Below are 26,011 nucleotides of genomic sequence, written 5' to 3'. Positions count from 1 at the left end.
AGGCGAATTTTGACAGTATTAGACATAAGCTGGCAAAGGTTGATTGGGCTAGGTTGTTTGCAAGCAAAGGAACCTTGCAAGTGGGAGGTCTTTTAAAACATGAGACAGCAAGAGTTCAAGGACTACATGTTCTTGTTAAAGTAAAAAGCAAAGATGCGGGAGTTGGGAACCCTGGATGTCAAGGCATATTGTAATCCTGGTCAAGAAAAAAGTGGCGGCTTGGGTCAGACACAGGCAGCTGGGATCAAGTGAATCACTGGAGGTATGTAGAGGATGTCAGGGTATACTCAAGGAGGAAATTAGGAGGGCCAAGAGGGGGCATGAGACGGCTTTGGCAGAGAAAAGTAAGGAGAATCCCAAGAGATTTTTTTTTAAGTATATTAAGGGAAAATGTGACTAGTGAGAGAATAGGACCCCTCAAAGACCATGATGAAAATCTGTGTGTGGAGCTGCTGGAGATGGGCAGAATTCTCAAAGGCTATTTCTCCTCTGTTTTTACCATGGACTAAGATGTGAAGACTTGGGAACCTCGCAAAGTTAGTAGAGGTGTTTTGGAAGCAGTCCATATTACAGTAGAAGAGGTGTCGCACGTGTTAAGATGTCTGAAGGAAGACAAATCTCCAGGTCCAGACAAGCTATATCCAGAATACTATGGGAAGCTAGGGAAGAAATTGTGGGGGCCCTCATCGAAATATTTGCAACATTGCTATCCTCTGGCGAGGTGTCAGAAGACTGGAGGACAGCAAATGTTGTGCTTTTATTTGAGAAGGGCAATAAGGATAAACCTGGTAATTATAGACCTGTTAGTCTAACATCCATTGTAGGTGAGTTGAACATAGAACAGTATAGCACAATACAGGCCCTTTGGCCCACAATGTTGTGCCAACCTTTAACCCTTGCCTAGGACTACCTAACCCCTTCCCTCCCACATATTTTAAATTCCTCCATATGCTTATCTAGTAATCTCTTAAATTTGACCAACGTACCTGCCTCCACCACCGCCCCAGGCAGCACATTCCATGCCCCAACCACTCTCTGGGTAAAAAACCTTCCTCTGATATCTCCCTTGAACTTCCCACCCATTATGTTAAAGCTATGCCCTCTTGTATTGAACATTGGTGCCCTGGGAAAGAGGCGCTGGCTGTCCACTCTATCCATTCCTCATAATATTTTGTACACCTCTATCATGTCTCTTCTCATCCTCCTTCTCTCCAAAGAGTAAAGCTCTAACTCCTTTAGTCTGTAAAGTATTCTGAGGGATAAGATATACTTATATTTGGAAAGGCAGGGGTTGATTAGGGGTAGCCAGTATGGATTCATGTGTGGGAGATCCATGAGGGGAAGATAGTAGACGTAGTATATATCGATTTCAGGATAGCTTTTGATAAGGTTCTACATGGTCAGCTGCTCTTGAAGGTTAGATCACATGGCATCCAAGGAGAGCTGGGAAACTAGATATAAAATTGGCTGGATGCTGGGAAACAGAGGGTGATGGTGGAAGGATGTTTCTGAGACTGGACGTCTGTGACTAGTGGTGTGTCCCAGGGGTCAGTGCTAGGCCTGTTGTTATTTGTCATCTATCTTAATGATTTGGATGAGAATATACGAGGAATAGTAAATTTGCAGATGATATTAAAATAGGTGGTGTCATAGACAGCAAAGAGTATAGGTGGGCTAGGGAATAGCAAATGGAATTTAATTCAGATAAGTGCTACATTTTGGAATAACAAATCAAGATAGGAATTTTACGTTGAACGAAATGGCCCTGGGTACTGTTGTAGAACAGAGGGACCTTGGCGTACAGGTATGTATTTCCCTTAAAGCGGAGTCACAGGTAGACAGGACAGTGAAGGTGGCTTTTGGCATGCTGGCCTTCATCAGTAAGGGCATTGAAGGTTATGTTGTTGGTTGGAAGGTTGGAAGGTTATGTTGTGATTGTACTAGACACTGGTGAGGACACACTTGGAGTATTGTGTTCACTTTTGGTCACCTTGTTATAAGGATGTGATAAAACTGGAAAGAGTGCAAAAAAAGATTTACAACAATGTTGCTGGGAGTCAAGTGTCTGAGTTATAGGGAGAGGTTAGACAGGCTGGGCCTTTACTCCTGGAATGTAGCAGACTGAGGGATGATCACAAAGAGGTATATAAAATCATGACGAACATAGATATGATGAATGGTCTTTTTTTCCCAGGGTTGGGGAATCAAAAACTAGAGGACATAGTTTTAAGGTTAGAGGTGAAAGGTTTACTAAGAACCTGCTGGGCAACTTTTTTTTTCTTCATTGCGGGTGGTAGATATATGGAACCTGCCGCCAGATGAAGTGGTTGAGGCAGGTACATTTGATACATTTAAGAAGTATGTGGACAGGTATATGGATGACAGTAGTTTAGAGGGATATGGGCCAAGTGCTGGGAGATGGGATTAGCTTAGATTCATAGAGTTGTACAACATAGAAAAAGGCCCTTCAGCCCATACTTGTCCATGCTGACAAAGATGTATACTCAAGCAAAAATGACAGTCTCATCAAGATGCATTTAGACAGGCACATTAATATGCAGGGAATGGAGGGATGTGATTCATGTTCAGACAGAAGGGATTAGCAGCATGTTCAGCACAGACATTGTGGCCAAACAGCCTGTTCCTGTGTTGTATTGTTCCAGGTCTAACCCGCTGAATTCCTCCAGCAGTTTGGTTTTTGCTCCAGTTCTGTAGTCTCGTGTCTCAGTGATACCATATGCCTTCTTAATTGCTTGCTGTATCCTCATGTGAACTTTCAGTAATTCATATGGAAGGACACCTACCAGAGCTTTGGTCAATATTTATCCCTCAATAAATAAAAGAAAGATTAACTGGTGCTCAATGCAAAGTTATTTGTAGTAATTTGGTCTTCTACACTGCTGTAGAGTTCTCCAGTTACATAAAGCCCTGGTGACACTGCATCTGGGTACAGATCTGATCTCCAAACTTGTAAAAGGAAATGCTTACAATGAAGGAAGCTACACCAGCTTGATTCCTGGGATGGTGGGTTTGTCATGAAGAGATTAAACAGATTGGGCTTACACTTTTCAGTTTCGAAGAATGAGGTGAAACACTAAGTTCTTATGGGGCTTGTTAGATTAGATGCAGAGTTACGTTTCCCCTGGCTGGGGACAATATAAAGGGTTGGTCATTCAGGAGAAAAATGAGCAGAAATTTCTTCACCCAGAGTGGGTGAATCTTTGGAACTCTCTGCTCAAGAGGGCTTGAAGACCCAGTTGCTAAATAAATTCAACATAGAGATGACAATTTTTTTTAAAGATATTAAAAGGACCTGAGGAATCTGGGATTAATGCAAGAAAGTGGCATTGATCCTAATGAATGGCAAAGCAGGCATAGCCTACACCCACTTCCAGTTCTTAACTCCAAAATAACTTAATTTGCTTTAAACTGTTGAGGAAATCTTTAGGTTGTGAAACACAATATAAAAATTTTTAATCTTAAAATGTAGGTCTGTTTTTCTTCGTCACCAGATACTCAAAGCTTATCAGAGGTCTGCAGCATGATTGTGGTAATTAGCTACTAACTGTCTCCTTCTCTACAGGCAATAATCAGGTAGGTAAATCATGAAAATGTGAATTCCTACCAATGGAAAGCAACTAGCACTGGATCAGAAAAGTCATCACTGGACCATAAGCAGGCAAGTAAATCCCTTAAAGCACACCCTGTCATGGTTATGGCTGATATACTGCTTAATTGCACTTAGAAACAGAAAACCTACAGCACAATTCAGGCCCTTCGGCCCACAAAGCTGTGCCAAACATGTCCCTACCCTAGAAATTACCAGGCTTACCCATAGCCCTCCATTTTGCTCAGCTCCATGTACCTAACAGTCTCTTGAAAGACCCTATTGTATCCACCTCCACCACCGTTTCTGGCAGCCCATTCCACGCACTCACCGCTCTCCGAGTAAAAAACTTACCCCTGACATCTCTATATCTACTCCCCAGCACCTTAAACCTATGTCCTCTTGTGGCTACCAATTCAGCCCTGGGGAAAAGCCTCTGACTATCTACCCTATCAATACCTCTCATCATCTTATACACCTTATTTGAATTGTACATCCAAATTTCTTAACACAGAATATATCCTTGCTTACATTCAGTTTTGACATTTTCAGTGGACTTATTTCAATTCCATTTTGGGGTATGAGCAATCCAGATTTCCACCATTTATGTGAAGAACTGCTTTTTGATATCATCCTTGATTTTACAGTTATGTCACTTGAATTTACACTTGTCACAAAATTATTTCCCTTCTAAAAGACCATTTCAAATAAGCATGGCATGTGGAATGTGCTAGTCACACCAAATGCATTCTTTAAGCCTTCTTGCAAAAATCTGCCAAATGAGGATTAAGTGCTGAGATTCTGTTTGATGTTGATGAATCCAACTCAGCCAAGATTAGAAACAGTCAAAATATTTTGAAGCAATAAATTGCAAGACAGTATTTATTAATTCATTATTCACAAAATGTGTTTTTTTACATTACATTTTAAAACTATTAAAAGATCCCAAGAACTGGGATGGAAGGGCAGCAGCTAACTTTGAATATGTACACAACACCGAGACCACATTAAAAGACTGGTTAAAAAGCCAGGAAACACAATCTTAATTTAACTTCATTCTGACAACTCAATATGTAACACTTAAACTACAACTGGAGTAACAGCTTCCTGTGTGAGCCTTTCCAAGAGCCACTTTCCCAGTTCTAGTATATGGATACTTGAACTGAGTGTACATTGAAAGGAATTGATATATTCTTGTATTAGACATTGTTTAGCTGAGAGTTGTGTTCTGCTTACCGCAGGAACATAAAGACACCCACAAATAACATGTTGGTGTTAACTTTGGCATGTTGTTGCTTGAGGGAGGTGCAGGATGATTTAGTGTGAGGAAAACCGAGCAGGGTTCTTGGAAGTACACCAGTTAGGATGGCAGGTAGACAGTTTGGTTACATCGAGGTGGGGCCACTCACGGCACAGAGAATCCTCTCCCACTGCCACAAATGGGCTCAGAATTTCCAGAGCAGGGTTCATCTGCCACTGATACTGGGATTGGGAATGTGAAAGAGGTGAAACCAGCTGGCGTGGCCAAAGCACTCACTGCAGTGTGGGATGGGAATGTCAGCCACTAATGGAGACAAGGACTCAGTCTGGGGCACTGAGGACAATTTAGAATTGATCATCAGGGAGGCAGTGGACACCCTAACAGCCCCTCTCAAGTCTCCATCAACCATTGATCATAACTGGCACTGCTTATGGGGTCTGCAAGGAGGGATGCAGGCATGACTCCAATTGATCGGTGCCAGTTCAAGGGTTCATCATTGGGCTGAGGAAGTGGAGAGTGACTAGGGACTCCTTCCCTACACGGCATCAGTAACAGGATTTGAAGTATTCTTGCCACAAAGATAGCCTCCCAAAACATCAACAGCAGCAGAGTCTCTCTTCAGATTTCACCACCTCTCAGTCTTCAGGAAAGAGAGATGTGTGGCAAGCTTCCTGCAGGAAATGAAACCACCTGGCTCCTGGAATGGCAAGGGGATGTCCACATGAATCACCTCAGTTCAATTTCCAGTGGGCTGGCTCCAGGACACTCCAGACTGAAAGCCAACCATTCACCCAGACAACTCTGAATCCATGCTCTCACTGTCACTTTTATGCCACTTACTTCAGCTTTGCTGATAAGCCAGTTATGTGGTACCTTACCAAAAGCATTCTGGAAGCCCATGTACACGACATTACCCTCATGAACCCTTTGAAAAAATCTCTACCAAACTGGTTGAACACAATTTGCCCTTAACAAATCCATGATGGCTTGCCTTTAATTAATTAACTTACCGTTGCGTGACTATTAATCCTGGCCCAGATCAATGTTTTCAAAAGATTTCCTGCCACTGACTGCCCTGCAGCTGCTAGGCTTATTGTTGTCTTTTATTTTGAACAAGGGAGAAACATTCGCTAGGTCTCTGGCACCACCCTTGTCAGTGCTCCTTGATGTCTTCCCATACTTCTCTAAAAATCCTTGCTTTAACTTCTTGGGAAGTAGTTGTTTATCAGACTGGAGGAAGGCTAATAGTGGGGTTGCCCAAAGATCAGTATTGAGGGCACTGCTTTTGTTTAAAAGAAGAATGACCTAGACTAGGGAGGGTATAAACTAGATTGGCAGCAGGGTAGGATCCAAAGCAGAAGTGAAGTAAATGGGAGGCTGGTAGTTGAGACAGAATTCAATGTCAGCAGACATGACAGGTGGCAGCAGCATGGCATGGAGGAAAGACTGTTGGATTAGGTAGGACATTTGAGGAACATTGGAAGACTTAAAGAGATTTTTTTTTAATACATTGCTCAACTAAAGTTTTATTCCAGTTGAAAGCAAGGACAGTAAGGGTGGGGAGAGCCAGCCTTGGATAACTAAGGAAATAAAGTAAGGTATCAAACTAAAAGCTCATGCATACAAAGAGCAGTGGGAAACTGGTAGATTGGGAAAACTTTAAAAAGCAACAAAGAACCACCATACAATAAGGGAAGAAAGATTACAAAAGTAAACCAGCACAAAATATTAGAAACAGATCGCAAAAGTTTTTATAGAACATCACAGCGCAGTACAGGCCCTTCAGCCCACAATGTTGTGCCAACATTTTATCCTGCTCCAAGATCTATCTAACCCTTCCCTCCCACGTAGCTCTCCGTTTCTCTATCATTCATCTCTTAAATGTCCCGAATGTATCTGCCCCCACAACCTTTGTCAGCAGTGCGCTCCATGCACCCACCATTCTCTCTGAGAAAGAAACTTTCCCGACATCTCCCTTATATCGACCTCCCATCACCTTAAAATTATGCCCCCATTGTTGCCCTGGGAAAAAGTCTCTGACCGTCCACTTATCATCATGTACACCTCTATCAAGTCACTTATCATCCTCCTCCTCTCCAAAGAGAGAAGCCCTAGCTCACTCAACCTATCCTCATAAGACGTGCTCTCCATTCCAGGCAGCATCCTGGTAAATCTCCTCTGCACCCTCTCTAAAGCTTCCACACCTTTCCTATAATGAGGCGACCAGAACTGAACACAATACTCCGACTGAACACAATACTCGAACCAGAGTTCTATAGAGCTGCAATATTACCTTGCGACTCTTGAACTCAATACCCCAACTAATGAAGGCCAATATACCATATGCCTTCTTAACAACCCTATCGACCTGCGTGGCAACCTTGAGGGATCTATGGACGTGGACCCCAAGATGCCTCTGTTCCTCCACACTGTGAAGAGTCCTGCCATTAACCTTGTATTCTGCCTTCAAATTCGATCTGCCGAAGTGTATCACTTCACACTTTTCCAGGTTGAACTCCACTCTATAATTATATAAAGTGGAAAAGGGTGGCTAAAGTGAATGTAGGTCCCTTGGAAGACAAGAAGAGGGAATTAATATTGGGTAATGCGGAAATGGCTGAGGCTTTGAATGACTATTTTGTGTCAGTCTTCACAGTGGACGACACATCTAAATGCCAAAGAGAGATGTTCTGGATGCCATGGGAGGTGAGGACCTTGATACAATCACTATCACTAAAGAGGTAGTGCTAAGCAAACTAGTGGACCTTAAGGTAGACAAGTCTCCGGTCCTGATGGAATGCATCCCAGGGTACCAAAATAAATGGCAGAAGTTACAGTAGAGGTATTTGTGATGATTTACCAAAATTCTCTGGACAGGTCCCAGTGGATTAGAAGACAGTGAATGTCCTACCACTGTTTAAAAAAGGATGTAGGCAAAAGGCAGGTAACTACAGGCCAGTTAGCTTAACATCTGTAGTCAGGAAAATACTTGAAGCTATCATTAAGGAAGAAATAGAGAGACATCTGGATAGAAGTAGTTCCGTCAGGCAGATACAGCATGGATTCAGGAAGGGTAGGTCTCGTTTGTCAAACTTATTTGAGTTCTTTGCGGATATAACGAGTGCAGTGGATAGAGGGCAACAGGTGGATGTTGTATACTTGAAATTTCTAGGTGTTCGATAAGGTGCCACATAAAAGACTTATCCGTAAGTTAAGGATGCATGGAGTTGGGGTAATGTATTAGCATGGACAGAGGATTGGTTAACTAATACAAGGCAGAGAGTTGGGAATAAAATGGGTGTTTCTCTGGTTGGCAATCAGTGGGGAGCGGAGTACCACAGGGATTGGTGCTGGGCCCGCAATTGTTCACGATATACATTAACGATTTGGAAGAGGGGACCGAGTGCAGAGTATCTAAGTTTGCTGATGACAGTAAATTGAATGGAAAAGCAAATTGTGTAGAAGATGTGGAGAGTCTGCAGAGAGCTATAGATGGGTTAAGTGAGTGGGCAAGGGTCTGGCAGATGGAGTACAAGGTTGATAAATGCGTGGTCATCTACTTTGGAAGGAAAAATAGATCAGGTTATTATTTAAATGTGTAGCATGTCATTGTGCAGAGAGAATTGCACAAATCGCAAAAGGTTGGTTTGCAGGTCCAACAAGTTATCAAGAAGGCAAATGGAATGTTGGTCTTCATTGCTCAAAGGATTTAATTTAAGAGCAATATGCTGCAACTGTACAGGGTACTGGTGAGGCTGCAACTGGAGTGCTGCGTGCAGTTCTGGTCTCCTTCCTTGAGAAGAGATATACAGGCTTTGGAAGCAGTGCAGAGGTGGTACACCAGGTTGATTCTGGAGATGAGGGGGTTAGCCTACGAGGAGAAATTGAGTCACCTGGGATTATACTCGCTGGAATTCAGAAGAATCAGAGGAGATTTTATAGAAACATACAAGACTATGAAAGGGACAAATAAGATAGAGGCAGAAAAGTTGTTTCCACTGGTGGGTGAGACTAGAACTAGGGTAGGTAGCCTCAAGATTCAGGGGAATGGATTTAGGACAGAACTGCTTTTCCCCCCAGAGTGGTGAATCTGTGGCATTCTCTGCCTAGGGAAGCAGTAGAGGCCACCCCATTAAACATATTTAAGACACAGTTAGATAGATTTTTGCATAGTAGGGGAATTAAGGGTTATGGAGAAAAGACAGGTCGTTGGATCTGAGTCCACGGCCAGATCAGCCATGAATAGCAGAGCAGGCGCCACAGGCCAGATGGCCTACTCCTGCTATTTCTTATGTTCTTATTAAACAGCATTTATTTCAATGCAAGAGGCCTAACAGGTAAAGCGGGTGAACTCAGGCCATGGATAGGTATGTCAGACTAGGATATTATAGCCATTACAGAAACATGGCTAAGGGAGGGACAGAACTGGCAGCTAAACGGTAGGGTACAGGTGCTCTAGGTGGGATAGAAGTGGAGGTAAGAGAGGAAAGGGAGCTGCATTTCTGATTAAAGAGAACATCACGCAGTAGTCAGAGATACAATTACTGAGGGATCATCCAATGAGGCATAAGAAGAGGGTGATCACTTTGTTGGGATTGTACTAAAGGCCTCCTAATAGTCAATGGGAATTAGAGGAACAAATATGCAGAGAGATTGCAGAAGACCACAAGAATAATAGGGTTATCACAGTAGGGAATTTTAACTTTCCTAATGTAGATTGGGACTGCCGTTGTGGTGAGGGCTTAGATGGGGTGGAATTTGTTAAGTATGTTCAAGAAAGTTTCCTCACACAACTTATCAAAGGCCCTACCACAGAGAGGACAAAGCTCAACCTAACTATTGGAAAATAGGGCAGGGCAGGTGACTGAGGTGACAGTGGGGGAGCACTCTGGGACCAGCGACCATTGTTCTATTAGTTTTAAATTAGTTATGGAAAGAGACAAATCTGGTCCACAAGTTAAAGTTCTAAATTGGAGCAAGGCAAATTTTAACAGTGTTAGACAGAATCTTGCAAAAGTGGATTGGAATAGGTTCTTTGTAGGCAAAAGTATGTCTGGCAAGTAGGAGGCTTTTAAAAAGTGGGATGTCAAGAGTTCAAGATCTGCATGTTCCTGTTAGATTGAAGGTCAAGGCTTCCAGGAAGAAGGAACCCTGGATGATATGGGATCTGGAGGCTCTGGTCATGGAAAAAAAAGAGGCATGGCAGCTGGGATTAAGTGACTCCTGAGGGAGTATAGAGATTGGAGTATACTCAAGAAGGAAATCAGAAGCGCAAAACGTGGGCATGAGATGGCTTTGGCAGAGAAGATTAAGGAGAATCCAAAGAAATCTTACATTAGGGGAAAAGAACCACGGGAGATGAGCGAGATCCTCTGAGTTTTTCTCCTATTTTTACCGTGGAGAAAGACATGAAGATTTCAGACCTTGAGATAGTTAATGGGGAGGTCTTGGGCATTACAGCAGAGGTGGTGCTAGATGTCTTAAGACATACAAAGGTAGATAAATCTCTAGGGCCTGATCAGGAAAACCTGGGAACTATACACCAATAAGCCATTAGATGTTAATCTGTGGTAGGTAAGTTACTAGAGGGGATTCTGAGATAAGATATACATGCATTTGGAAAGACAGGGGTTGATTAGGGAGAGTCAGCACAGCTTTGTGCATGGAAGATCATGTCTTATGAAGTTGAGAGAGTTTTTTTGAAGAAGTATTCAAGGAAGTTGGTGAGGACAGGGCAGTAGACATATGGACTTCATGTAAGGCTTTTGATAAGGTGCCGCATAGTAAGCTGCTCTGGAAAGTTAGATTGCATAGGATCCAGGGAGAACTAGCTAATTGGAAAGAAAATTGGCTTGACAGTAGGAAGCAGAGGGTGAAGGTTTCACAAAAAACCTTCACAGTGAACAGTAGAGCACTGGGGGAGTGTTGTAGAACAGAGGGACCTAGGAGTACAAGTACAAAGTTCCCTGAAACTGGCATTGCAGGTAGACAAGGTGGTGAAGAAGGCTTTTGATGAAGGCTGACCTTCATCAGTTAGGGCGTTGAGTATAGCAGTTGGGATGTTATGTTGCAGTTGTACAAGATGTTGGTGAGGCCGCATTTGGAATATTGTGTTTAGTTTTGGTCACCCTACCATAGGAACGATGCCATTACGCTGGAAAAAGTTACGAGATTTACGAGTATGTTGCCAGGACCTGAGGGACTGAATTATGGAGAGATATTGGTTGGGACTTTCTTCATTGGAGCACAGGAGAATGAGGGGTAATCTTATAGAGGTGTATAAAATTATGAGGGACATAGATAGGGTGAATGCGCAGTCTTTTTCCCAGGGTTGGAGAATCAAGAACTAGAAGGCATAAGTTTAGGGTAAGAGGAGAGATTTAATAGGAGCCTGAGGGGTAACCTTCTCACCTAGAGGGTGGTCAGTATATGGAATGATCTGCCAGAGGAAGTGGTTCAGGCAGGTACATTGACAACATTTAAAAGTACTTGGACAGGTACATGGATAGGTTTAGAGGAATCTAGGCCAAACACAGGCAAATGGGACTAGCTTAGATGGGAATCTTGGTCAGTGTGGACCAGTTGGGCTGAAGGGCCTGTTTCTGTGCTGTATGACTCTGTGGCTCAGAGGTGCAAGCCACAATTTCTAACTTTTCAGATGACACAGAACTTGGCAGCATTGTGTATTGCAAAAAGAATAGAGACAGATTGCAGCAATATATAAACAGGTTGGTGGAAAAGGCAGGCACATGGCAAATTAAGTTTAATGTGAGTTGATGCATTCTGGTAGCAAGAATGAGGAGAGGCAAAACAGAATAAAGGGTAAGTTTTTAAAAAGGGGTGCAAGAACAGACAACCCAGAGAGTATACATGCACAAGTCATTGAAAGTGGCAAGGTAGGTTGGGAAGTTGGTTAATAAGGCATACACAGGGCAGTATAAAGAGGTGTTGAATTTAACATCAAGAAAATTATGCTGAACCTTCATAAAACACTGCTCGAGTATTGCCTTCAATTCTAGATATGAGGGCATTTCAGAGGGTACAGAAAGGTTCCTGGAATGAGGGACTATAGTTTCAAAGATAGATTAGAATGTCTGAGACCATCTTCTTTGGAGAGGGGAAAGCTGCGAGGATCTTTGATAGAAGTATATAAAACGATGAGAAATCTGGATAGAGGACAGTGGAAGGCTGTTCCCTTTAATGGAGGGGGTCACAGGCAAACAATAAAGGCAAAGGGAATTAAGAGTGACATAACAAAAAACTTTTTTTTAAAATTGATACAAGTCTGGAATCTGCAGATGTAGTTAAGGCATGTTCCACAGTGCCTTAAAGGAGGAATTGGATAACAATATTGTGGAGAAAAAAATTACAAGACTACAGGGAATGGGCCAGCATTGTAGCTGAATGAGTTATTCTGGTAGAGAGCTCATACGGGCATGCTTCTATGCTATAACCATTCTGTGATACAGTGAATGTTGCTCAAAGAAAATTCTTAGTAAATAACTAATTTTGGAGAAATTGTTGGACTTAATTGAAAAACAATGAATTCCCAGAACATGTATTGTAATATTTTGAAGGCAGCGACAGAGATAATGGATGCACTAGATGTCAACTTCTTAAAATTCCATGGATTCTATAACAGTTCTCACAGACTGAAAGGTGGCAAATGTAACCCCTTAATGTGGAGAGGGAGAAAACAAGGAAATGTTGACCAATTGGGATAACCTCACAAGCAGGGAAAATGCTGGAATGTTTTATCACAGAAACAGCAGGATATTGAGAAAAATAACAACAGGATTAGGCATAGCCAATGAATTCATGAAAGGGGAATTATGTTTGATAAATATGTTAGTTTTATTTTTGATGTTGTAACCAGCAGAACAGATAAGGGGGAACCTGTGGATGTGCATTTGAACTTTAATGCCTTTAATAGTTCCATATTGAACAAAATTAGAGTCTACAGTATTGGGGCAATTTACTAAGCATATGCACATTTGCCTTCATCCATTGAGTCACTGAGCATAAAAGTCAGGAAGTAATGTTGCAGTTGTATAAAACTTTGGTTAGGCCACATTTGGAGTATTGTATATAGTTCTGGTTGCTGCATCACAGGAAGAATGTAGAGGCTTTGGAGAGGGTGCAAAAGAGGTTCACCCAGATGTTCCCTGGATTAGAGCATGTTAGCTATATACGAAGAGGTCGGACAAACTCTGGAGCGTCAGAGGCTGAGGACGACCTGACAGAAACACACAAAATTAGAGGATATTCAAAGTCTTTTTCCCAGGGTTGAAATGTCAAATTCTAGAGGAAATAGGTTTAAAGTGAGAGGTGGAAGGGTTAAACATAGAACAATACAGGCCCTTCGGCCCACCATGTTGTGCTGCCCTTCAAGCCACACTTAAGACTATCTAACCCCTTCCTCCCACATATCCCTCTATCTTAAATTCCTCCATATGCTTATCTAACAATCTCTTGAACTTCTCCAATGTATCAGCCTCCACCACCACCCCAGACAGCACATTCCATGCACCAACCATTCTCTGGGTGAAAAAACTCCCTCTGACATCTCACTTGAACTTCCCCCCCTCCCACCCCATTACCTTAAAGCCATGCCCTCTTGTATTGAGCACTGGTGCCCTAGGAAAGAGGCACTGGCTGTCCACTCTATCCATTCCTCTTAATATTTTGTCTCCCTCATCCTCCTTCTCTCCAATGAGTAAAGCCCTAGCTCCTTTACTCTCTCCTCATAATCCATACTCTCTAATCCAGACAGCATCCTGGTAAATCTCCTCTGCACCCTTTCCAACACCTCCACATCCTTCCTATAATGAGGTGACCAGAACTGGACACAGTACTCTAAGTGTGGTCTAACCAGAGTTCTGTAAAGCCGCATCATTACTTCGCAGCTCTTAAACTCAATCCCACGATTTATGAAAGCTAACATCCCATAAGCTTTCTTAGCTACCCTATCCACCTGTGTGGCAACTTCCAGTGATCTGTGGATAGGGACCCCCAGATCCCTCTGCTCCTCTACACTGCCCAGAATCCTGCCATTTATCTTGTACTCCGCCTTGGAGTTTGTCCTTCCAAAGTCCTCACACTTCTCCAGATTGAACACCATCTGCCACTTGTCAGCCCAGCTCTGCATCCTATCAATTTCCCTCTAAGCTTCAACAGCCCTCCACACTATCCACAACACCACCGATCTTTGTGTCATCTGCAAATTTGCTAACCCACCCTTCCACCCCCTCATCTAAGTCATTAATAAATATCACAAAAAGTAGAGGTCCCAGAACCGATCTTTGTGGGACACCACGAGTCACAGCCCTCTAATCCAAATTCACCACAACCCTCTGCTTTCTACAGGCAAGCCAATTCTGAATCCACATGGCCAAGCCTCCCTGGATCCCCTGGCCTCTGACCTTCTGAAGAAGCCTACCATGCAGAACCTCGTCAAACACCTTACTAAAATCCACGTAGACCACACCTACTGCACTACCCTCATCAATCTTCCTAGTCACCTCCTCAAAGAACCCTATCAGGCTTGTGAGGCAAGATCTTCCCTTCACAATTCCATGCTGGCTGTCCCTAATCAGTCCATGATTCTCTAAATGATCATAGATCCTACCTCTAAGAATCCTTTTCAACAGCTTGCCCACCATAGACATAAGGCTCACGGGTCTGTAATTCCCTGGACTATCCCTACTACCTTTTTTCTTTGAATAAGGGGACAACATTTGCCACCCTCCAGTCCTCTGGTACCATCCCCGTGGACAACGAGGACTCAAAGATGCTAGCCAACGGTTCAGCAATCTCCTCCCTACCTTCACGAAGCAGCCTGGGGAATATTCCATCAGGCCCCGGGAACTTATCTGTCCTAATATTTTCTAACAGCTCCAACACATCCTCTCTCTTGATATCTACATACTCTGGAACATTAACCTTACCAACACTGTCCTCAGCATCATCAAGACCCCTCTCCTTGGTGAATACTGAAGAGAAGTATTCATTGAGAACCTCACCCACTTCCACAGCTTCCAGGTACATCCTCCCACCTTAGGTCCGATTAGCCATCCTTCTGCTCTTCACGTACGAGTAAAAAGCCTTGGAATTCTCCTTAACCCTACTCACCAAAGCCTTTTCATGTTCCCTTCTCACTCTCCTCAGCCCCTTCTTAAGTTCCCTCCTTGCTACTCTATATTCCTCACGAGCCCTGTCTGATCCTTGCTGCCTACACCTTATGTATGCTACCTTCTCCTTCCTAACTAGTTTTTCCACCTCTCGTCACCCGTGGTTCCTTCACCCTGCCATTCCTTCTCTGCCTCACCGGGACAAACTTAACCCTAACATCCTGCAAGAGATCCCTGAATATTGACCTCATCTCCATAGTAAATTTCCCTTCAAAGATGTCATCCCAATTCACACTCTCAAGTTCTCGCCTTACAGCCTCATAATTCGCCTTTCCCCAATTAAATATCTTCCCATCCTCTTTGCTCCTATCCCCGTCCATGACAATTCTAAAGGTTATGGAGCAATGGTCACTGTCCCCCAGATGCTCACCCACAGATAGATCTGTCACCTGACCCAGTTCATCACCTAAAACTAGATCTAGTATGGCATTTCCTCTCGTCAGCTTGTCAACATACTGTGACAGGAATCAGTCCTGGACACTCTTAAACTCCGCCCCATCTAAGCCTTTGGCACTAACCAGGTGCCAATCAATATTTGGGAAGTTGAAATCTCCCACTATAATAACCCTGTTATTTTTGCATCGTTCCAAAATCTGCCTCCCAATCTGCTCCTCAGTATCCCTACTGCTATCTGGGGGCCTATAGAATACTCCCAGTAGAGTAACTGCTCCTTTCTTGTTCCCTAACTTCCACCTATATTGACTCCAGAGAGGATCCTTCTACATTATCCACCCTTTCTGCAGCTGTAATAGTGTCCCTGACCAGTATCGCCACCCCTCCTCCTCCTCTCCCTATCCCTTTTAAAACACTGAAAACCAGGAATATTCAATATCCATTCCTGCCCTGATGTCAGCCATGTGTCTATGATAGCCACAATATCGTAGTCCCATGTACTTATCCAAGCTCTCAGTTCATCTCCCTTATTCCTGATGCTTCTTGCATTTGTAAATGCACTTTAGTCCATCTGCCTTACTACTTTTATAGCTTGTACGCTGCTTATCCTTCCTCAAAGCTTCTCTACCTGTTAGATCTAACTTCTCTCCCATCCCTTTCTTCCTCTGACCTACTCCTCCAGTTCCCACCCCCCTCACAAACTAGTTTAAACCCTCCCAAACCACCCTAGCAAACCTGGCTGCAAGGAGATGTGCAAGTCGAGTGTTTTCTTTTTACACACAGAGAGTGGTAGGTACCTGGAATGCACTGCCAGGGAAGGTGGTGGAAGCCAATATAGGTAGATAGAGTAGTAAGAAAGCATTTGGTACTCTTGCCTTCAGAGAGCAGGGCACAGAATATAAGAGTTCGGATGTCATGTTGCAGCTGTACAGAACATTGGTCAGCTGACCACATTTTTAATATTATATGTATACATGTATACACACACAGTTTTGGTTACCACATGAGAGAAAAGGTACGTTAGTCCTCGAAAGAGTGCAGAAGATATTCACCAGGATGCCTCATAACGGCACACCAATATTATATCCAATTTAGCAACTTGCCCTGGATCCCATGGGCCCAAATCTTTTGAACCACACTACCCTCATCAATACACTTCGAATCTTTTGAAGAGGCAACAATCAGATAGGTCAGATACGATCTGCTCTTGATGTGCTGCTATTTCTGATCAGTCCCTACCTTTCCAAGTGATCGTTAACCCTGTCCCTCTGAGGTTTTTCTAGTAACTTCCCTACTACTGTTGTGAGGCTCACAGGTCTGTAGTTACCAGGCTCTTCCCTCCCACTCCAATATCAATGAAAAGTATTCATTTGGCTCCAGGTACAGGTTGCCCATTATCCCTAATGGGCCCTACTTTTTCCCCTTGTTATTCTTTTGACAATAAAATGCCTTTGGATTTGCTTTAATTCTGTCTGCCAATATTTCACGATCTCTCTTTGCCCAGTCACCACTACACCACCAGTTTCAAGAACAGCTACTTCCGGTCAACCATTTGGTTCTTGAACTAACCAGCGCAAACCTAATCACTACAGTTTAGCAACACTATGAACACTGATCACTTTGCACTAAAATGGACTTTGTTTTTTGTTTGTTCTAATTGTGTTCTTTCTTGTAAATTAAACACAATTGTGTTTTTCTTGTGGTTGCAGCTTATCAGATGCTACGTGCCTGTGATGCTGTGAAGTTTTTCACTGCACCTGTCCATACGTGTACTTGTGCATTCAGCAATAAACTTGACTTTGACCTTCCTAATTTTTTTTAAGCACCTTCCTACACTTATTTTCTTGACAGGCATCCCCTACCTTTAGTTCTCTATACCTGCCACTTGCTTCCCTTTTTTCCTCTATCAGATTTCCTTCGACATCCAGGGTTCACTTTTGTTATCATTGGCTATCATGTTGGCACTGAACTCTTACTATTTCTCCTTTGAATACATTCCACTGTGCAGATGTGGACTTACCAGCAAGTAGCTGCTCCAGTCTACCTTTGCCAAGTGACGCCCTTCCCCCAATTTAAGACAGAGACCTGCACTGGTTCTTATGTACAGGACCACCTTAGTCAACCACAGGATATCCTCTATATTTGCTGCAAGTAAGTTTTTCCATTGTACTGTACCTCTCCACATGTGCACATGACAATAAACTCAACTTAAACACAACCAAGCTCAGGGCAGCCCGAGACAGATGAATAGATGAGTTGAAAGGAACAGCAGATGGCAGTTCTAAATTTCCCTTTCAACTGAGAGAATAATTGATTGTATAGCAGTGAATCGTTGGGAACTGAGTGGTCCATGTGGTATGATCTCAATATATTGGTGAATGGTCGACAGTTACTGCCTTCAATATAAGGTTCTCTGCTTATAGGTGTAGCTTTACCAAAATCACCTATGCTCACATCAACATAAAGAAACCCACAGAAATAAGTGACAAATATGTTGCATTGATCACATATTTTAAAATATATTTCACTCAATTCTTATTTCATTCAAATACATCACAAGTCTAAAATAGTAAACATCTCAATTCCTTATTAGTTCACAGTAAGGAATTAAATTCAGAAATCTGAACTTAAATTTCCTTTACAAATGAACTAGACTAATCTGCATGTTGCATCTGGTTATGCATCATTCATTAGGGTACAAAACTTTTTCCAAAGGTTTTACCTCCATGTTAAATAGAAGAGGTTTTCCATTGCCTGACAAAATAAATGCAGTCGGGTTAGCAACAATGGTATACAATACAGTGGCTGTGGCATATCCTTCAGTAAGACTTTTATTACCTCCACTGAGATGTTCCTAAACAAAAACTGAAAAGATGGTTACCTGGATCTCCATGGAAACTATCCTCTTGAGTATTCCTACGAGCAAGGTCAGCTTCAGTTGCCCAAATCTGTCCTGGCTTCCGGAGACCAACTATCGTTGCTTCCTGTATGGTAACCTGGTGCTTGTGTCTTTTTTGTGACTGTGGTGTAGGTGGACTGCTACTATCAAATGACTGCTGAGAGTTTTGAGAAGGAGACCGACTTTTTTCTCTAAAAATATGATAGCTGGTGGGACTGGGGGAAATGTGGCTCGACTGACCTGAAGAAAAATCATCCTCACTTGAAGTTAAGTTTTCATTAGAACTACAATCTGGAGTATACCCTCCACCAACATCATCAGCACTACCAGGTGAATAAGACCTCCGAGGCCACGTTAGATGTTTCTCCTGATCTGTAGTAGCCTGGAGTTTCCCACAGTCTCGCAAGTCACTACTTGGCTTACCATCATTATCCTGCAACATTCCACCAATAAAAACACTTTCATATGGTTGGAATTCTTGCTGCCAAGGTATCTTGTCTGGTTTGCCTCCATTGGCAGTGGCATGGATAAGATTATCCTTCAAGAATCTTGGATTAAGATCCACGTCATCATATTCTGGGTCATAACCACAGCTGCTTTCTGTGGACCTACCTCTGTACACAGGCATATGATACTCTGCTGATTCTGTACTGACTGGCAAAGAGTGTAATGACTTCTTCCGTTCCATTTGCATGGCCTGGCTCCCTATGGTACTGATTTTGTCAGATACCTCCTTGTCGTTGACTTTCACCAATCCTTTCTCGTGGTGATATTCTACATTGACATACAGAGGCTTTTCCATACCTTTCCCATCCCCAGAGGAGTGGGAATTGGTTCTTTTAATCCTTTCAAAATTGGACCTCAATGCAGCTACACTTGTGCCAGCCGTGGCTTTATCCTTTCTTTCCATCTGTTCACAATCCTGGCTGAAACCTCGCACTGCATCTCTTTCAGGCACTGCCACCACCTTCCTCAACGAAGATGCCCTTTGCCTGGTTGGTGAGCTTTCCACTTCGCTCCTGGAGTCCACCAACCACTCTTCTCCACCCGGGTGCCTCTTTGAATTGTCCTCGGCGGGGTGATACTTGGTTCTTTCGCCCTCCTCCCCTTCTCCGGGGGCAGGTTCCTGCGGTTGTTCTGTGCCCACTTGTTCCACGAGCACTGAAGACTTCCTGAAGCCCCATCTTTGCTTGTCATAGCTCTTCTTCTCCTTGGCCAGCAACGTCTGCAGGTAGATCATGCGGAACCGCTCCTTGTTCACCTCCAGCTCCAGCTTCCGAATGCTGCACTTGCAACTCTCCAGCTCCTGCTCGATGTCGCCGACGCTCCTCAGCTCCATTTTGGGCGGCTCGGACTCGGGGAACTGCGCCTTCCAGGCCTCCACGAATCCCACCGGTTCCACCATTTTCATCTCACGGGAGTGGTCGAACAACGGGGCCAGAGGCAACTCATGCACACAGAACAATGAGGCGGACTCGGCGCGGACAGCGGGCAGCTCGCCCGCCCGCTCGCACTCGCTCCCCGCACTCGCCGCCGGGCAGCGCGCGCCGCCGCCGTTACGGGCGACCGTTGGCGCCGCCGCCGGAGACGCCCGATCGCGCTGCCGCCCCGCCGCCCGCTTCCATTCTCCTCGCGCGACAAACAAAACACGGCCCGCCCCCCCGCCCCGCGCGCGGCGGAAGGGCGAGCTGACTGATGGCTGGCTCGGCCAATCAGCTGCCCGGACCCGTCCGTCCTTTCCCATCGCCCAGCCCGTTGTCCCTGGGAGCGGGCAGCGCCTTCCCCGTCGGGTCGGGCTGCCAGCCCTGGGTGCGGCGACCCTCACTCATCCCGTCGGCGACTGGGTGGCTATTCGCGCCTCATGCTTTAATGAGAGAAAAAAATGTGCATTTATACAGGTGTGCAGAGTCTGTGTGCCCAGACTGTGAGGACACAGGGAAAGCCCAGGTGGTCGCTGCTGGAAGGTCGAAAGTGCAGCAGACAATTTGTAGGCAGAAAAGTCAATGACAAGATGTATCTGACAGCGTGAAAAGATAATCCCTTTCATTTCTCATGAAAGACCATTGAGAGGAGTCGTTAACTCTGCCTTATCAGTAAGTAGATGCTGCCTGGCTGGTTAACATGTTTGCTGTGAACTACAGATTCCCTGTATTGCAACATTTTGCTTCTGTTTGAGAGATAAAACAAGACAGAATGACCCCTGCTCTTCGGAATTGTAAGTTGGAATGATTGGCATCTGATTGAGAGTGCAGGGTCTCATTTTTATCAAAGGAGATAACACCTCCGATTGTGCAGCACTCCAAGGTGCATGGAGAGTATCAGCCCAGCTCAGGTCTCTGGAGTTGATCTACATACTGAATTTTCTGACACAAAAACAAGAGTGCCTTTAAATGTGCACACTTTTTGCTATTGATATTTGCAGCTTGATATTCTAGTTTAGCCACTCTGCTTATTAAAGTTCAAATATGTACTTTTTCCTCAGAATGGTTTCTGATTTCAGGACTCTGGCATTGATCAGAGTTGTACTGATGGTTTTACAAGGAGTTGCACCATTCAATAAAGTATTGAGTTCCTTCAACAATTAAGTCCCAATTAACCTAAAGGCAACCAAAAGGAATCTGGTCAAATTGCAGCCAAAATAAGGACATGAAGAAAATGGATTCATCAGGGCTAATAATCACTGTCAGCAGCGAGGCAATATCGCCCTCTAAGTGCAAGATATTTTTGGTCAAAACAAATCACACTCACTGGTAACTTGTCAAATGTTCTTAAGATCCCAGCTGTGCAAAGTGTTGAAGCAACTGTGCAACTGGATCATAGTGATAGAGCTTTCAAGAAAGGAGAGAAAACTAAAAATTTACCTTAAAATGATGAACAATAACTTATCATGTTTTGTATTGGACATTTCTCTTAAGTTATTGGGAAGCCTGAGGAGGCAGCATGGTGCTTTGCAGCATATTGTGCCATCTGGTGGCATTGGTACAAACAGGAAGCTAGATTCTCGGCTTTTTCCTGTACTATCTCCTATGTAAAATGCAAATCCTTGTTTTAGATCTCAGCCAAGTCAGCTTTGAATCATTTGGACAAACTTGAAATAGAAAGATGTCATTGCTAAAGTGGGAGGGGCAAGGGAGCTGTTACAAAACCTAAGGAGGGAAGCCCTAAAACATTTCTCTTTCACTCCCTGTAAGCTGCTGAAGGGCCTGCTTTGTGATCTAATTTAGCATTTGGGAATGTTTACTTCAGATTTCCAAGCGTATGATTTCCTTTAAATGAAAATATAGATCATGGGTCCTGAAATAAGAAGGCCAGTCTTTATCGAATGTGTCACAGGAAAACTGATATCTCCAGATTTCCCTCCAAGCCTAATGCCAACCTAACTTGTTTTTTGGCCATTACAGGGTTAAAGTCCTGAAATCTCCTTTCCTTAGCTTGTTTGTCACTCACTGTTATTTTCCCCATAAAGTTATACAGCACAGAAACAGGCCCCACAGCCCACCTTGTCCATGCTGATTAAGGTGCCTACCTGAGAAAGTCCCATTTGCCTGCAGTTGGCCACTATCATTCTAAACCTTTCCTATCCACTTACCTGTCTAAATGTCTTTTAAACATTGTAATTGTTTCTGCTACCACCATCCCTCTAGAAGCTCATTCCATTCACCCACCACATGAAAATCCTGCCCCTCAGGTCCCCTTTAAATCTTTCCGCTCTCACCCCAAACCCATGCTGTCTGGTTTTAGACTCCCCTATGTTTGTATGTGATCTTCCACCTTATCTACATCCCTCAGGATCTTATAAACCTTGATAGGTTATCCCTCAGTCTCCTTTGCTACAGGGAAAAGAGAACCAACCTATTGAGTTTCTCCTCATACCACAAGCCCTCCAGTCCCAGCAAGGTCCTTATGACTAATTTCTGCACCCTCTCAAGCTTAATCACATCCATCCAATAGCATGGCAACCAGAACGGCACAATAGAGTCATCAAGTCTTATAGCATGGAAACAGGTCCTTTGGCCCAACTGTGCCATGCTGACCAAGATGCCCATCCCATTTGCCCATGTTTGGCCCATATCCCTCTAAACCTTTCCTCTCCAAGCATCCCGTCCAGGTGTCTTTTAAATGTTGTTAATGTACCTGCCTCAACCACTTCCTCTGGCAGTTCATTCCATATACAGTCCATCCTCTCAGTGATGGAGTTGCCCTTCAGGTTCCTATTAAATCCCCATCAGCCAACCTGCTTTAAGACGACCACTAACATCCTGGTACCCAAGAAAAATAAGATATCATGCCTTAAATGACTAGCGCCTGGTGGCTCTGACATCTACCATCATGAAGTGCTTCAAGAGGCTGGTCATGGCACACATCAACACTAGCCTCCCACACAACCTTGACCCACTGTAATTCACCTACCACTAAAACAGGTCCATGGCTGATGCCATCTCCCTGGCCCTACACTTATCTCTGGAGCATTGTATATCGACTACAGCTCAGCCTTCACTACTACAATTCCAAGCAAACTTATCTCCAAACTCCTAGGCCTGAGACTCAGCACCTTCCTTTTTAACTATATCCTTGACTACCTGACCAACAGACTGCAATCAGCAAGGATAAGCAACAATATCTCCGCCACAATTATCCTCATAACTGGTTCCCCACAAGACACCTACTTTACTCCCTATACACTCATGACTGTGTGGCCAGATTCTGCTCTAACTCCATCTACAAGTTTGCAGGTGACACCCTCATAGTGGGTGAAATCTCAAATAATGACAAGTCAGAGTCTAGTATGGAGTCTAGTGGCATGGTGTCATTACAACAACCTATTGCTCAATGTCAGCAAAACAAAAGAGCAAGTCATTGACAACAGGAATGGGGGCAGTGCACACGCACTTGTTTACATCAATGGCACTGAGCTCATGAAGGTTAAGACCCTTAAGTTCCCAGGAGCAAACAACACCAAAAGCCTGTACTGGTCCAACCACGTAGATGCCATAGTCAAGAAAGCTCACCAGCACCTCTACTTCCTCAGGAGGCTAAAGAAATTTGGCATGTTCCCTTTGATCCTCACCAGTCTTTATAGATACACCTTAAAAAGCATCCTATCTGGGTGCATCAAGGGTTGGTATGGCAATTGCTCTGCCTGATTGCAAGAAACTGCAGGGAGTTGCGGATGTAGCTCAGCACATCACAGAAATCAACCTCCCCTCCATGGACTGTCTACATTTCTCGCTGCCTTCGTAAAGCAGCCAACATAATCAAAGACCCCACCCACCCTAGACATTCTTCTCCCCTCTCCCATCAGGCAGTAGATACAAAAGCCTGAAAGCATGTACCGCCAGGCTCAAGGACAGCTTCTATCCCACTGTTATAAGACTATTGAACAGTACCCAATTACAATAAGGATGGACTCTTGACCTCACAATCTGCCTTATTATGGCTTTGCATCTTATTGTCTGCCTGCACTTTCTCTGTAACTGTAACACTTTACTCTGCATTGTTATTGTTTCCTCTTGTACTACCTCAATGCACTGTGATAAAATGATCTGGATGGATAGCATGCAAAACAAAGTTTTTCATTGAACCTCAGTACATGTGACAATAATAAACCAATTTACCAAATCTCTCCCCCTCACCTAAAGTTGATGCCCTTTAGTTCTTGATTCCCAAACCGAGATAAAGACTGTGTACATTCACCCTATCTATGCCCCTAATGATTGTACACTTCCATAAGATCACCCCTCATCTTCCTACACTCCAATGAATAAAGTCCTAGTCTGCTCGACTTCTCTCTATAACTCAGTCCTTCAAGTCCTGAAAACATCCTTATAATGTATTCTTTCCAGCTTAAGTGGCATCTTTCCTGTAGCAGGTGTCCAAAACTGAACACAATATTCCAGATGTGGCCTCGCCAACATCTTGTACAACTGCAACATAACATCCCATCTGCTATACTCAGTGCCCTGACTGATCTTCCAGCATGCCAAAAGCTTTCTTCACCACCCTACCTTTGATGCCATTTTCAGGGAACCTTGTTGTATAACAGAGGGACCTAGGAGTACAACACACCATTCACAGTGAAAGTCATAGAACATGGAACAGCACAGTACAGGCCCTTCAGCCCACGCCATTGTGCCGACCTAATATAAACCTTATCCCCATTCAATCTATCCCGCTCTGTACTTCATCTCCCATAACCCTCTATTTTTCTTTCATCCATGTGCCTATCTAATAGTTTCTTAAATGGCCCTATTGTACCGGCCCCTACCACCACCCTGGCAGTGTATTTCAGGCACCCACCACTCTTTGTAAAAAGCATACCGCTGACATCTCCCCTGAACTTTCCTCCACGCACTTAAACAGGTGACCTCTAGTATTGGCCATTGCCATCATGGGGAAGAGATGTTGGCTGTCCACGCCTCTCATAATCTTATATACTTCTATCAAGTCTCCTCTCATCCTCCATCACTCCAAAGAGAAAAGCCCTAACTTGCTCAACCTCTCCTCATAAGAGATGCTCTCCAGCCCAGGTAGCATCCCTGTAAATCTCCTCTGCACTTTCTCCAAAGCTTCCACATCCTTCCTACAATGTGGTGACCAGAACTGAACACAATATTCCAAGTGTGGTCTAACCAGACTCTTATAGAGCTATAACATTACCTCTGGGCTCTTGAAGTCCATCCCCCGGCTAATGAAGGTTAACACATCATACACCTTCTTAAATGCCCTATCCACTTGTGGGGCAACTTTGAGAGATCTATGTACTTGGACCCCAAGATCTCTGTTCCTCCACACTAAGAATCCTGCCATTAACCATGTGCTCTACCTTCACATTCATTCTTCCAAAGTGTGTCACTCCACACTTTGAATTAAACGCCATCTGCCACTTCTCTTACAACAATCTTCGGCACTACCTACTACACCACCAACCTTTGTCATCTGCAAACTGACCAACTCATCCTTGCATTTCCTCATCCAAATCATTTATAAAAATCACAAAGAGCAGTAGTCCCAGAACAGATCCCTGCAGAACACCACTAGTCACTGACCTCCAGGTTGAATACTCCCCTTCTACAACAACCCTCTGCCTTCTGCGGGCAAGCTGGTTCTGAATCCACACAGCCAATTTTCCATGGATACCATACCTCATGATTTTCTGAATGAAGCTACCATGGGGAACTTTATCAAACACCTTGCTAAAATCCATATATACCACATCCACCACACTACCTTCATCAACTTGTCTTGTCACTTACTCACAAAACTCTATTAAGCTCATGAGGCATGACCTGCCCTCCACAAAGCCATGTTGACTATCCCTAATAAGACTATGCTTCTCCAAATGCTCATAAGTTCTTAGGGACAAGATTTTCGCCAATAGTTTGCCCCCCAACTCACTGGTCTATAATTCCTGGGATTATCCCTTCTACTTTTCTTGAACAATGGAACAATGTTTGCTATCCTCCAATCCTAGGTTACCACTCCTATGGCCAGGGAGGACTCAAAGATCATAGTTAACGTTCCAGCAGTCTCTTCCCTTACTTACCTTAGTAACCTGAGGTATATCCTGTCCGACCCCGGGGACTTATCTATCCTAATGCTTTGTAGTAGCTCCAACACTGCTTCTTTCTTAACCTTGAAATGTTCCAACACATTTGCCTGTT

At 43.8% G+C, this 26,011-nt stretch overlaps 1 protein-coding gene across 3 annotated transcripts in view; it reads right to left on the bottom strand.

Moving 5' to 3' along the window:
• The window catches only part of si:dkey-91m11.5 (PH_BCR_vertebrate and RhoGAP_Bcr domain-containing protein), a 362,049-nt gene extending 341,998 nt beyond the window's left edge, over positions 1-20,051 (bottom strand). Inside the window, exon 1 of one of the 3 annotated variants that reach the window (XM_052032051.1) lies at positions 18,333-20,051. In XM_052032051.1, the coding sequence (XP_051888011.1) occupies positions 18,333-19,761 (1,429 nt within the window). In that variant the 5' untranslated portion in view covers positions 19,762-20,051. The remainder of the gene's footprint in view (positions 1-18,332) is intronic. The other 2 variants (XM_052032049.1, XM_052032050.1) reach the window with 2 other exon arrangements.
• Between the last annotated feature and the right edge of the window lie 5,960 nt (positions 20,052-26,011).

This window comes from Pristis pectinata, chromosome 17 (genome assembly GCF_009764475.1).
Source record: "Pristis pectinata isolate sPriPec2 chromosome 17, sPriPec2.1.pri, whole genome shotgun sequence".
NCBI lineage: Eukaryota > Metazoa > Chordata > Chondrichthyes > Rhinopristiformes > Pristidae > Pristis > Pristis pectinata.
This window is presented reverse-complemented; position numbering and strand designations above follow the sequence as displayed.